The sequence below is a fragment of the Colletes latitarsis genome, chromosome 6 (assembly GCF_051014445.1).
Source record: "Colletes latitarsis isolate SP2378_abdomen chromosome 6, iyColLati1, whole genome shotgun sequence".
NCBI classification, from domain to species: Eukaryota; Metazoa; Arthropoda; class Insecta; order Hymenoptera; family Colletidae; genus Colletes; species Colletes latitarsis.
In genome coordinates, this window is record NC_135139.1 from 11,561,406 (window position 1) to 11,576,428 (window position 15,023).

Here is a 15,023-nt window from a genome sequence, read left to right on the forward strand (position 1 = left end):
TCTTTCCATGAGTTTTGATTTATACATTAACAATTATAAATAGTTAAACAAAAAATACTTACACAACTTTTTTTGTTAAACTTTGTCGTTTCAAATTCATACGCGACATTTGTTCTATGCGAGTGTTTAAAATAAATTTTTATACTAATATTAAACTGTATTAAGAAGTTTAAAAATAAATTATATTGTTTATTTCTCTTATACATGATCTTTATTAGTTATTGAGAAGTTTAATGCATATAAATTATTTTGGATATACAGCATATGGGTCAGTGTCATTTGGATCTTCATTGTATTTTACATAAATACTTTTGTTTGAGAAATCTTGTTTGCCTTCTGTAACTCCTCTAGGTGATGATTTATCATATTTAAATCTAGAGTCTAATGGTCCATATAATTTGGAATCTTTTTCTATATCATCCCTAATTTTATATAAATATAGAATTAATTTTCGTGGTTTTCAGAAAAATTATATCACAAAATAACTAAAATGTTTATATTATTATTTACATTAAACAAAAACTGTATGTACCTATATTTTCCTGCAGCAACTTTTTTACCAGTTATAGGATCTGTAATATCACCTAGTGGAAAAACGATATCAACAACCTACAAACATAATTGAATAAAAACATAAAAATTAATTCAACATTGTATACTGATACTACCCAAGTACTATTCTAAGATTCTGATATTATCTTGATATACAACTATACCTTATGAGTAATAAGGCGAGTCAATTGATTTGGTAAATTTTGTATTAAAACTGTATCACCAGTTTTGCAACGTTTCTCAGGATCATGAGCATACACAAATTCATATTTGTGAAAATACTGTAATACAATAAAAGATCACATAACCTCAAATACACGTTCACGTAAGAATCATTCAAATTTACATACCATTAGAATATGTTCATCGAAATCTGGTTGTTGCACACGTATTTTAGCAGCATTATGTTTAGTAGAAGGTACACATACTCCTAATAAATATCTAAGGGTAGTTTTTGTTAGCTTTTTCGTTACCATTTCCACTGCATGTATTCGTATATGCGTGTAAGTATACCTAGCTGTGTATCAATAGTTTCGATTGGTATCCGTATAGACGACCAAACAATTTACAAAATTATATAACAATAACAATAATGGAAAGTATCATACTTAAATGTTTCATTAGTATCTATAATGATTCATTAAATTATATTTCATAAAATAATTATTGTAAGCATACGTTACTACTGGGATAAAGCTCAATACTCTAATATTTTTAAGTTCTTGAAGAAAGCAATTCTTTTATTTTTCTGATCGATCTCTTACAAAGTATTATATATTTATAGAAGTATTGTATATATTTATAAGTATCTTATATTTATAAAATATTAAGTATTTAGTTACTTATATTGTATATCATAAGTATTAGACGGATTCACTATCATCAGCTTCAGCATCAGAAAATACTCGGGGGACCAAGAGGCTTTAATAATAATTAATCTTCAACTACCAACAGCGTAACTCTAGTTTTCGATAATGGGGCACTCAATTACGCGCTTCCTTAATTAATAACATCGCAGGTATCGAATATAGTCTAAACAAATAGCAAGAATTAGTAAGGAAATATATAAGAAATTCATTATATTTCATTTTGTCATATTATTTATTTAACTATTTCTTAAATATATATACACTTATATCGGGTCTTTCTATGCTACATCGGTTACATTTTGAGGTTAATGTCAGGGTTTTGTCGAAACTGAAATATGATGTAGTCCATGTAAAATTAGGATGGAAGAGGGTTTTAATCATCATATTGTTGGCTTAGAATTTGTTTAAAAATACAGGATGTATACGTGTGACAGCTGATCGAACAATAAATTTTTATCGATGTTTACTGTATTAAGAGGGACATATCGTGATGATCGATATTTGATCTTGCATTGACCTTGAAAAGCTTTATCACGACGTTTATTCTTTTAAATTGGATTCTATATTTTTTTTAGATACTGTAGTTGACAGCAAAACATTCAAAACATTTCAAAAGACTACTTATTTGTGCATTTTGTATTAGCCAACTGAGTATACTGTAAGCTGAATAAAATAGGGATGCATCGTATATGCATTTCTTATTTTTGAAAATTTACAATTATTTATACAATTAGTTATTTATAATTAACGTAATCTAATTATATTTTTTCCCTAAGTGTATTCAAATTGAAATTACGAATTACATTGTAATTTAATGTAACCGTAATTACTATGTAACATTTTTTAATTATAATTCCTGGAGTAATTCAATTATAATTCTGCACAACGTTGGTTTTAACCTGTTTTTGGGTGTTTTAGCTCACTGTTCAACAAGTTCTTTGATATACCGCCTCGTGAGCGAACAATGTTTGCTGTTTGCAAAAGTATTTACTCTGACGACGAACATAACGAGCAGCTCTTGACAAAAGTCGTGAAAAGAAAATTAAATATTTATAATTTAATCAACAAGTAAAGATATAGCTTAAAATTATTAAAATTCAAACAATAGATTTTGTTATCAATGGGGAAGGACGGTTCAAGCATTCGTGGCCATCTTTGTGTTCGTCACTGAAGCTCATTGAATACGTATATCAATTTTTTATAGGTACAAGTGTATTCGTGAGTCTGTCACGCCGATTGTTCATCTCAACGGCCATCTCAAAGAAAATTCGTGTCATCTTTTATCGCGATGCGATAGGAAAAGGGAAACGCACTCGTCAAGATCACAGCAGGAAAGATTATACGGATGAAAGGAAAATCCTGGCGAGACAGAAAAAAAGGTGATACAGTCGATAAGAGGCAACGTCCTTTCCTTCAACATTTGCAATCAGATTGTTGCCGTAGGCTATGGACAATTGGTTAGAAGAAATATCAATGGATATCGCGGACAGATTTACGAGAGATAAACGAGCGAAAGATAAACGTGGCAGAAAGAGACTGTGACGAGGGAGGGTGCTTGAATCAAAGACCGGATATTTCGAAATGTAGGTATTACTTTTATCCCTTATTCGTTCTTTCTGTCCCGTGTATTACGCGTGTATACGTGTTCGTAGGCACATACATATTTGCCTTTGGCGTCTGCAACTCGCGTTGTTATTGCGGAATGCAAAGGAGCAGGGGAATTCACGGGTGATCGCCCGGTGAATCGACGGCGACCGAGCCGTCAGTCAGCCAGGAAATTCCATTGTGGGCGAAAAAAATCGGAACAACTACACGACTCAGTTGTAGCTACTACTTCTGTAACAATGCAACTTGGTTCTATAAGTCTGCTTTTTTTCGAACCAACAGCTCGTCGCGCACAGCACAATAGAGGGCAATAGGAGCTTGATTCATTTGAGCGAGCGAAAATCATTGTACAGAATTCGGCAGAAACGTAACGGGCGCGATCGTTAAAAGAAAACACGTTCGCGTTTTATGTACACGGTACAAAAATTTAAGTACGATTTGTCGGTGAATATTTATAATGAAATTAACAATGTTATCAGCTCGCGTGCATACTTAAAGGTACGTTGTGTGTAATCAGGATGCAAGTTTTGATTCGACCCTCTGCCTCATCAATTCTCGTTTTTTCCATGTGTACGTATCTGCATTTACATATAAATATGATCGCGCGCCTTCCACGATCCCATTGGTCGCAACATTGCGCGCTACGTATACGAACAAAATGCATAAATTAAACTCATTCTGCCTGTGCGCCGCCATCTGTATAGATGGCGACGAGCATTAGGCGTGCACACATACACGCTTCCTATCAGAGAAAATGCGACATCTTTATTGGTACCGTGAAAACTTGAAATAATTGTTTCTCTGTCATTAAATAATTTGTACGTGTAAAATACAGGTACTACATATTTGTTTCAAAGTAAGTTTAAAATAATTATACTGTTTAGAAACATTGAAATCTATTCGTAATCAAACAGTATCGTTTTAAACTTTTGCCCGCTAACGTACATACGTATTTTTGTTCTAACAGATCGTAAGAGGTATTTTCGGAAAGAGCAGCTGTTACAAAGGATGAGGAGCAGTATATTTACACATGTAATCGTTCCCTGATTTATGGTTGCGTAGAGGGTAGCAGGGGTCTTTGACACCCCACTTTCAAAGTTCAGGATCTCCGCTCTATTGAGAATTAATCATCGAGGGTAGCAAAGACCATTCTTTATACTCTTCCACGCTTTAAAGTTTTGTTACTTATTAAAAGTTCATCAGTTCGTTAACTTTCCGATTACTTTCTATAATTATCTTACTGGCATCTATAGGATGATTCACGTAATCTTTCCATTCATATTACAGTTATTGTTAAGCAGTGTTCAATAAGTACTTTATGGTATTAACATTTTTAATTTTGGTGCATATAATGCAAATGTATTCGCATAGAGACATAAAAGATTCAAAAGTTATGTAATAGAATATGGTGACTTTCTCACGGTCAGCGTTTTAAACCATTATACGTCGTCTCGAGAGAGATATTAGTAAAACGCAGAGATTTTACGGAATGTTCGTGATCACCATGGGATTTAATGGTGTTGACGCACGCGAAACAAAATGTCACGGGACATTACACTCCCTTCCGGTTCATCTGGCCGATAGCTTTGTCCATGCATGAACTGCTGTCTCTTTTCGATCTTCCCCTCTTCGGACTGTCCCTTCTCTTCCTGTCTCCCTCATGAACATGGTCGCCGGCCTTTGAAATCTATTTTCATTGTATGTAATAGCTTTTTGATGCGGGGACTCAATGCAACGAAGCAAACAAAGTGCATCGTTCGGTTATTGCGGTGCATTGATTTCTGAAAGGCCGACTATGTTAGCTTGATGCGCGCGGCCCGTATATAGCATCGACCGGAAACTTGTCTTCGATGTTATCCATTTTCCAGATTGCGAGACAAAATAAGGTAAACGCGTGCCGGGTGAAATAGTCAAATTTCCTTCTACATCCTTCCCTAATAATTTATCGCGGGAAATTTTGCGTGGCCATCGAGTTTCTCGAACGACGGCGTTGAAGAAACTCGTGCATCTATATTTTTTTAATGAAATCGCGTCTCCCTTTGGCTCAATTCTGTCGGATCGAATCATGCAAACCCCTCTTTCTCAAGGGATTTTCTTTCTGTACAGCATATGAGTAAGGAAACAAAGAATTTATAGTTAAGTCAATTCTTTAAAATAAACAAAAATAATGGGAATATAACATTTGTATTAGGTTGGCAATGTTAAACTTTTAAAACAGACATTTTTTATTTTTTTTCCAAAACTGTATTTTATAATTTAATTGTTTAAATATTTGTATGTATAAACGAATACATTTGAAACATTGAAAAACAGTCCCACTAAATCAAAACTTTCATATAAAATAAATTTTGTTTAGAATACATTTATTATAATATTATTTTGCTTCCATATGTATATTTTTCAATTAAAATAATATTAAATGATGGGCCGGAAAATACTGTGACGTATTAATGAAATATCTATTTGCATTATCAAAAGCAAAAGAATTGTTTAACGTATTATTTGTAGTGGCTAATTTTGTATTGTATTTATACGATATAGTACATTTCAGTATTGATTGCAGTAAAGATATAAAAGAATAAACAACTCGATGTTGTTGTGTTTAATCATCTGAATGAAATTAGTTTTAACCATAAATGTACATACATATTTATGTATGTTCGAATACGTTTGAATTGCGCGCCGAAAATTAGGAACCATATAGAGTGAAGTTAGCTTTGATAATCCAAACTGAAAATCGAAAACAAGAATCGAAAGTGTTAATTTCACAGCAGTGCATAGCCCGCGCAGATACTTCGATACGTGTGTTCATTACTGTGCAAATATTAATTGTAACATTGAATATAATAAATAATTTACAGTTTCAAGACCGAAACAAAGACACGGCGGACTTACTGAATACGATGCACACTCTGGGAGTTTTTTGACATCGACGGTGAGTTTTTTAAGAGACATCTGATTCGAACATCAATCGAATTTCAATCTTTTCAAACATGGCGTGTTAAATTTAACACATTGAATTTCACATGTTTCAAAATGGAATGGAAAGTAATTTTACTAGTTGTTTCATATATTGCTACGTTCCATACATGTAAAGGAATTTGGTGTGTAATATGCATTGTGGGGAATGTGGTTAGTATTGTCAAACGATTTAAATTTTACGATAAAGAATTCTTTTGCTTTCGTTTTTGTACCTATTACAATCATTGACGATATTATAGCAGCAAGTGATCGCCATGTTCTTCCTTTCGTTATTACCTTGTGATGTATCTTTCATTTCATGAAGGAATTGTTTAATATATTATTTGTAGTGATTAATATCGTAGTGTATATATACCATATAATAGATTTCAAAAGTGATTGCAGCATAGGTATAAAAGAATAAATAACTCGATATTCTTACGTTTAATCGTCTGAATGAAATTAATTTTAACCATAAATGTACATACATATTTATGTATGTTCGAATACGTTTGAATTGCGCGCCGAAAATTAGGAACCATATAGAGTGAAGTTAGCTTCGATAATCCAAACTGAAAATCGAAAACAAGAATCGAAAGTGTTAATTTCACAGCAGTGCATAGCCCGCGCAGATACTTCGATACGTGTGTTCATTACTGTGCAAATATTAATTGTAACATTGAATATAATAAATAATTTACAGTTTCAAGACCGAAACAAAGACAAGGTGGACTTACTGAATACGATGCACACTCTGGGAGTTTTTTGACATCGATGGTGAGTTATTCAAGAGACATATCATTCGAACGATTTCAATCTTTCCAAAGATGGCGTCTTAGATTTATTATATTGAATTTCACATATTTTAAAATGGAATGGAAAGTAATTTTACTAGTTGCTTCATATATTTCTACGTTCTATAGATGTAAAGATATTTGATGTGTAATATGCATTGTGGGGAATGTGGTTAGTATTGTGTAAATAATTTGAATTTTGAAAAATGTCCTTTTCAAGGAAGAAGCATAACCTTTAACAATGCTAATCGAAGAAATCAAACATTCTCTTGAATATTTTGCCATTTAAGAAAAAAATCAATTTTCGATAACATTGATATCAAACTATATACAGGGTGTTCGGCCACCCCTGGGAAAAATTTGAATAGAGGATTCTAGAGGCCAACATAAGACGAAAATCAAGAATACCAATTTGTTGATGGAGGCTTCGTTAAAAAGTTATTAACAATTAAATTCAAAAATTTCAAATCGTTCTGGAAAAATTATTTTCGGTTGCGGGGGTCAATTACAATAATTTTTGGTGAATATACATACCTTCGAAATCCTATCCACTTTCGAGAAAAAAATTCGAGTAAGTACTGAAAGTTCTGGGTAAAAAAAAAGACTTTCGAATCGTCTTGGAAAAATTATTTTTAGTTGCAGGAGTCAATTGCAAGCATTTTTGGTCAACAGACATACCCCCGAAATCCTACTCAGTTTCGAGAAAAAAATTCCTTACCGAAAATCTAATTTCTGGCCAGAAATGTCTGCCCGAATTTTCATGCGAATCTTTAAAACGTCATAATTTCTGAACGGATTGGACGATTTTAATGTTTAAAAAAGCAAACTACGCGTATTTTGGCGGAGAATATGTACAAATCGCAAAAATATTCGAAAAGTTGGTCCTTGACCCCGCAAAATGAGAGAAACCCCATAAAAATGGTCCAATTTTCAAATAGCCATAACTCTTATAGTAATGAATATATTTCAATGAAACTTTTTTCTGAAGTAGACCTTATGGGTACCTACAAAAAAGTATTAGACAACTTTTCTGTAGGGCGTCAACCAAAATTACTAAAAATGAAAAAGGAATTTTTAAGAAAAATCGACAGAATTCTATTATTAAGTAATTTTTTTTTGTGGTAGGTGCCTAAATTTTTCGACGAAAAAAAAAATTTTTAATTAATTCTACAAAAATTATTTTCGGTTGCGGGGGTCGATTGTAATCATTTTTGGTGAATAGACATACCCCCGAAATCCTACCTACTTTCTAGAAAAAAATTCGAGGTGTGAAATTTTTCGACGGAAAAAAAAAATTTCAAATCGTTTTGGAAAAATTATTTTCGGTTGCGAGGGTCAATTACAATCATTTTTGGTGAACAGACATACCCTCGAAATGTTGCGCATTTTTGAGAAAAAAATTCAGTACGGTCGGAACTTTAAACGTTAATAACTGTTTAACAAAGCCTTCATCAACAAATTGGTATTCTTGATTTTCGTCTTATTTTGGCCTCTAAAATCCTCCATTAAAATTTTTCCTAGGGGTGGCTGAACACCCTGTATATGTAGCTTGAAATTGCAATTTAAAAAATTACAAATGACTCTAAATTTTTTAAACAGAAGGTGATATTATGTTCCTATTATTTGAACAGCTCTTATCAAACAGAATACAAATTTGAATTGATTTAATGTGCCTGCATACTAAAAATTAAATTTTTATTTCAGAAGTCGAGAAATCAGGAGTAAAATGGTTGCAAAAAGAGAAGATTATTGGCAGAGGAAAGAACTTTTTCGGAATTGTACATGATGTAAGTAAATTAAAACTTGCATATCAAGAATATGTTTATACTTTTTGCGATACAAAAATGAGTTTTTAGTCTGACAAACAATTTAATTTGTAAGACCGATCATTTTGGTTTATAGTTTCTGGAGTAAACATTCATTTGTACCGCCCATTGTCGTTTAAATTGGTAATGATCAACCAACTGGTTTAAGCAAACTCCAAGTTAGCAAAATTTCAACTTAAACTCCCTTTATTATACGCGCGCTATATTATACTCTAATTTCAACAAAATCCCTGGCATCAACAACAAAAAGTGATCGACTTACAATGGGAAAAGTGTGTTTGGAGGGGAAGGGGATGACCGGTTCAGGTTTCGAGCGAACGAGATTATTGTTGTAAAGTTCCTATCTAACGAATTTATGAAACTCTACACTGTTGAGTCCCGATTTAATAACCGCAGGCTCCGCTGTTCTTCTTGTTTGCTATAATAAATTTTCGCTCGCCCGTGCTCGCGGGGAGTTCGGAAGACGGTGAAAGCTCGAAAACGTCGAAGAGGGGAACGGGGATTGGGGAGGACAAAGTAGAAGCCTTTCCTCGAAACCGACGGAATTCCTTTCCCTCCGCCTTTCCTTACTGACTCCCAGACCCTTTCTCCTTCATCCGCGAAAGAAGATATCGTCGCTTAGCCTTTTCCTGGTACTGTCCTCCCAGACTCTTCTAGGGTTATTTCCGACCTACAAAGGTTTGTCTATGCCGCGCAGAGTAAGGCCGAGCATCGTCGAAAGATACAAATGCCGGCAGATGTTACTTCGTGAAAAATTTCTTTTTCGAACAAGCCGAGCGAGCGTAATTTATTTTTATAGACAACTCGTCGAACGTAGCGGCCGAGCGCGTATTTCACGGTCTGCTTTCCATTTTGTCATCCGTTGGATAGATTTTATCAACAACGTGATTATTTTGGGAAAGTTAATTTCAGCGAAAGAAATTATTTTAATGCGTCATTTTGTTATTATAATATTAAAATTACTCTCTTATATTTTTCATTCCATCGTACGTACGATGGAAGTGGATCAAGGCATATTTGTGGCTCTTAAAGCTGATAGAACTTCGATCAACAAGATCCATCCGGGAAATGATTTTTATTCATAACTCGGTAAGAGGGATGTTGCGTTGGCGCGACTCGAAAATCTTGACGTTAATAGCGGAGGCATGTGTTCGCACTACAGGTGATATTCTCTTCGTGGCGGACGTTTATTGCTCGCAAGGTAATGCTTTTTCCTAAGCCATAAACAGGTCATAATTTACGGATTCCTTTCGACTCTGGATTTCGGTGCGATATTATTACATCGTGCCTTTCGTTCGTCCCTCGCGCAACTCGTATTGTTCGTTATAGTTTTAACTCCTCTGCTCATGATTTTTCATATTTTATCTTATTCAATACTCCTGAGATATACAGGGTGTTCGGCCACTCCTGGGAAAAATTTTATTGGGAGATTTTAGAGACCAAAATAAAACGAAAATCGAGTTAAAAAGTTATTAACCTTTAAAGTTCCGCCTGTAGAACAGCAATCTGCGAACAGCTGCGTGCACGCGATAATGGTTCTCACTTAGCAGGAGAAACTCTACTTACAATTAGTGACGCATTGACAGCCTTACAGTTTTTTGTGTCCAATGTTGGTAACTTTTTACTAAATCATTATTTATTATACAGGATATTTCGTTATTTGTAGTACAACAATAAACATATAATACAGTACAATTTTTAATTGTGTAATAAGTATAACTAAATAGTGAAATGTTTCAGGGATACATGTGTACTTAATATGATGCGTATTAAAGTACGTGCGTATGAAATATACGCGTATTTAAATACACGCGAAATAAGAGTAGTTAAATACACGTACAATAGGAATATCTAAATAATTATCGATCTAATTTTAGTGTATCGATTAATATAACGACGTTCAATAGAAACAGGTATACAGTAAATGTTCGTAAATCTAGTGTTAAGAGAGCCAACACTCTACAACACTATTCTTCGAGGAAGACATCGTTGTCCAGGATAAAATTGATGCCGAGGGAATTATGTAATCAGGAGTTTTTGTGAAGAGACGACAAGCTACGCGAGAAAGCTACTCGGAGACTCGTGATTAGGGCAGAATAAATATAGAAGAAAAGCAGTAAAAGCGAGGGAAGAGGAGATGGAGAGGTGGAGAGATAGAAGCTTTTCGAACTCTTAATTCGCCTGCGGCCAGCCCCTTTCTCGACAACCCCTCTCGATCCTCCGCACATCATCATCGAGGTGGGGTTGAAGGCGTACGGCCCTGGTCCCACGTCTACGGTAACCATGGAAGCAGACGCGTAGCCGACATCGACGCCGACGTCGTCGTGTGGTCGTTGTCCTCGCGTATGGGACGTGTGCACGTGCACACGCGCGCGCGCATTCGCACATTATTCTTAGCCATGCGTTGCGCAGCACGCATCCCTCGAATATGTGTGCAAGCGTCCCGTTAGAGGTACTGTCCATCTGCGAAAAGGAGGCTAAAAAGTGTTTGTCTCCACTTTATAGTCTATTACCTCTCCCATCATACGTAGTTTATGTATCATTAATCAAAGACGATGATGGAGATCGACAAGAGTGCGTACGATAGAGAAACTACAATAGTAGACTTTAACTAGAGTGGGGATATAAACACTGCCTAGCTTTTTCTTACGGACAGACAATACGTGTGTGCGCGCAAAGGCGGCATGTCCGCAAATGACATTTGCGCGTGGTCGAGAACACGAGTTGCGGGAGACGACGGTAAAACAAAACTTGGAAAGAAACGAAAAGTGGTATCAACGGAGGACGCCCTTTCGAGATACATACGTGCACCTTAAGCTGTCGGCTACGAGCGACCTTTGTGTAGCGGTAAAACGCATTAAGTACTTTCCGTGCTCGTTACTCTTGATGCGTGTACACGAAATGTCTGTACAACGTTAGAGAATTGCAGCTGCGAAGTTAACACGTGTCCATTCGACGCGGCCGCTACGAAAATTTGGAAAACGTGATAAAAATGGTCAACACTTCCTTATTTTTCACTATAAAAACAGTTTGGTCCGGAGGTCTCTCCGGCGAAAGTTTTTCAACGGAAATTGAATTTTATTTTACTTCTTTATATTTTTTAACAATTTTATTTACCATATAGATAACATTTTGAAAAGTTTATAAACTAAATAATGTAAAAAGATTCGTATTATCTAACTGAATTTTTACTTTTAAATTCATGAGTTGAAATAGGAATTAGCTGAATCGTCAAGTTTTAATTAGTCAATTTTTATTTTAAAGTATGACCACCAAAAAGCAATGTAAAACATTTGATTTTAATAACAGTCATGATTAACTATTTGTAGGGAACACGCATACATATTTAATGTGTTGTGTATGAGCATTAGTATCAGGATCCCTGAAATTGTATTTGTGGTTTACAATTTCATGTAAATATCCCTCATCAATTAAACAATTGTACGATTTCCAACAGACATATAGTATTTTTGTGTTTAGCTTAATCCACTTCTCGATAACAAACAACAATGTTTTAGTAGAACCTTCATAAATTGGTTTAATGAATGTTTTATTATTACCACGTTCGAAATCGCCCAATATCCAGTGTCCAGTAATTAGATTTAATGATCTTTGTTATATTTTCGCCTAATCCAGATATAATCTACATTATTAGGACTCTCATTTTTAGTATAAAATAGGCTCAATACTTAAAGAAGACGATAGAGAGATAGATAGATTCATATGTGGTTACTTAAATTACAGTATGACAATGTGACAATTATTTGAATTATTAATTGTCATGTACTTCTAGACAAATCATATTTCAATTTACAAACTTTTCGTATCATTATCATATAATAGAAATGTCAGAAGATATATATTTTTAAGGGATTTCAGTTATGTTTTATAAAATAGTAAAAAGGTTTTGGTTTCTTTAGTAAAATACGATGCAATATAAATATTCTATTTCGTTTCCGAGATATATGAATAGTTTTTGCGGCGAATAAATATTTATGGACAATGTGATATCGAGGACTTGTTCCAAGAGTTTGGCAACTCACACAACTTTTATCAGTTTTTATTAAGCATTGCATATCCTGCGAGTGTTAAAAGCGCATTATAGTGAGCAGAGTCCAATAAATCACGGCTGGCAACTGCGGCTTGTGAAGTTGTTTCAAAAGAAAGAAATGTTATATCGTAAAGTTTTCCAACAACTTGGCATATGCAGAATGATCTGTTTTCAAGCCATGAAACATATTCAGTATCATGGAACCGTTAACAATGTTCTTTCAAAAATAAGGCGATAGAAAAAGAATGTAAGAACCGATCGAAGGATTTACAGGCTCTTTCATCTGTAAAATCTCTCGCTTTTCTGTTCAATTCTTAGAGAACTTTCTAGGTTTGTAGTTCGGTCAAAAATAAGGAAACATGCTTGGTTTTTACTAGTGGTAACTCTAAATCAAGGGATGAAATTTCCCACCAAAGTTTTAATATTTTGGTATTATCATAAACGACGTATACGAGTAGACTTTACACCTTATGGACTTTCGTGGCTTAAAGTATGCTATTGTTATACGGACTTAAAAATTGAGAGGTGATTTTAGTTGAGAAAGTATTGACTGAATTAGCGTTAATGGGCAAACAGACTATAGTTGTGTGTAAATATCTGTGAGTTGCGGAGTACGAATTACATATTTGCGTTTCTTTAATTTGCATTAATTGTATAGTTCCACGAGTAAAAAATATTAGTACCTTCGTACTTTGTTTCGAGTACGTTTAGAAAAAAATTGTTTATTTCAAATTTTATTACATCAAATTTTCAGAATTAGAATAGTGTGTTATATTTGCTGTTTCTTTTTATAGAATCCCGACGTTTCATCAACTTATGGATCCAGAGAACTTCTACGATAACTACGATGCTAACTTCGTTGCTGACTTCACTGATGACTTGGCTGATAACTTCTAGTAGACAACATCGCCGTTCGGCTATTTGCATTCTACGATTGAGTGAGTCGCATGGTATTTTTGTTCCTCTGGTCCCCAATCATGTTGTAGGATGAAAGATCCGAATCAACACGGGTGACCAGTTGTATACTTAGTATTTTTGACGAGTTAAGTGACCGCGGGTATTTTCAATACCCGTGTGTAGTAACATCAATGATTATATTTTTTTAGTGCAGGCTAGGATCTTCTTGCATTCGCGATTTTTAATGTTACAAATAAATATTTTACAGTTGATAAATAATTTTGATAAAATATACGAAATATTTTCATTAATTCTATTATTAATTAATTATATGATTGAGTAGAATGTAAATTGATATAATGTGGAAATATTATATCAATCATATGATCGACACAAATATGAATGCCAATCACCATGACACTATACAATTAATTATTAAATATTGATCGTTTCGTTAATTAATACATCATATAATGTATTTTACGTGCAAGAAGACATATCGTAGTTAGTCGATTTTCAACTCAAAGTAAAATGCATTGTATAATAGTTTCATCTTTTGAAAAATTTACTTTGACGACAGAATCGAATATGAATAATTGAATAGTTTAAATAATAATTTAATAAATTTATTTCAATAATGTATTTTCAATTTTTATAGTGAATTATTTTATCATAAAATTTTAATTAAAATCTTTCGTTTTGAATTTCAATCATAATAGTTTTCTTTAATAATAATATTTTTCAATATTAACCTGTTTTGATGTTGATATATTAGATATAACAAATCGAGTCATTTTAACTAAGAATTCAATAATAAATAGATACCGTTTACCTAATTATTAATAATCACTTTTTCTAGTCAGGATTTTCAGAATAATCTTTCCGTGTTCGTTGCCTGAACTCATGCACATGCCCAGGTGTTATTTGCACGAGCGAATGCAACGGTGCACGATGATTTAGTTTGTAAGTTTATAATAATAATCTATATGTGTGCGGCTGACACTAGGCTAGTGATTCGAGTACAACGTAATTTCCATGTGTGTGTGTTTGTGGTTAGGCCGTGGAAGTGCGTTGTTTCAGAAGTTATTATAATTTACACACAGAATTTTGTAACATTAGATTCCAATCAATTACAATAATAATATAAAACTTTTATTCACAATTTACTTGACAATTGTTGATATTGCATATATGATAATAATATTATCAAATGCTTAATGGATTCTCAGCTTCTCAATCTTATATAATCACATATAGAATACATTTTACTAAAGATTATTATATAGATCAAAACGCGGTATATAAATGCTTATATATACATATAATATAAATACGCCATGGTCACTAGTTTGTGTCGGTTGATTTCAGCAACTGGTACGTACCTTTAGAGTGTGAATGTTTGCAATGTTCGGGTGTCGGAGGAACCCTGGGGAATCCTCTCTAGTTTAGGCCGCGCCCGGACATCATG

At 33.8% G+C, this 15,023-nt stretch overlaps 1 protein-coding gene across 1 annotated transcript; it reads right to left on the bottom strand.

Annotated features, from left to right (window-relative positions):
• Positions 1–168: 168 nt before the first annotated feature.
• Positions 169–1,089, bottom strand: Mrps17 (mitochondrial ribosomal protein S17). The gene is made up of 4 exons (XM_076766759.1): positions 903–1,089; positions 717–833; positions 533–609; positions 169–422 (listed from the first exon to the last, which is right to left on the bottom strand). The coding sequence occupies exons 1-4, from the start codon at positions 1,026–1,028 to the stop codon at positions 245–247; spliced, it is 498 nt and encodes a 165-aa protein (XP_076622874.1). The 5' UTR covers positions 1,029–1,089; the 3' UTR covers positions 169–244.
• Positions 1,090–15,023: the final 13,934 nt, after the last annotated feature.

Coding starts and splice junctions, on each gene's coding strand:
- Mrps17 (XM_076766759.1), bottom strand. CDS start 1,028: ATGGTAACGAAAAAGCTAACAAAAACTACCCTTAGATATTTATTAGGA. Junction 834..902: donor TCGATGAACATATTCTAATG/GTATGTAAATTT, acceptor ATTGTATTACAG/TATTTTCACAAATATGAATT. Junction 610..716: donor CTCGCCTTATTACTCATAAG/GTATAGTTGTAT, acceptor TTATGTTTGTAG/GTTGTTGATATCGTTTTTCC.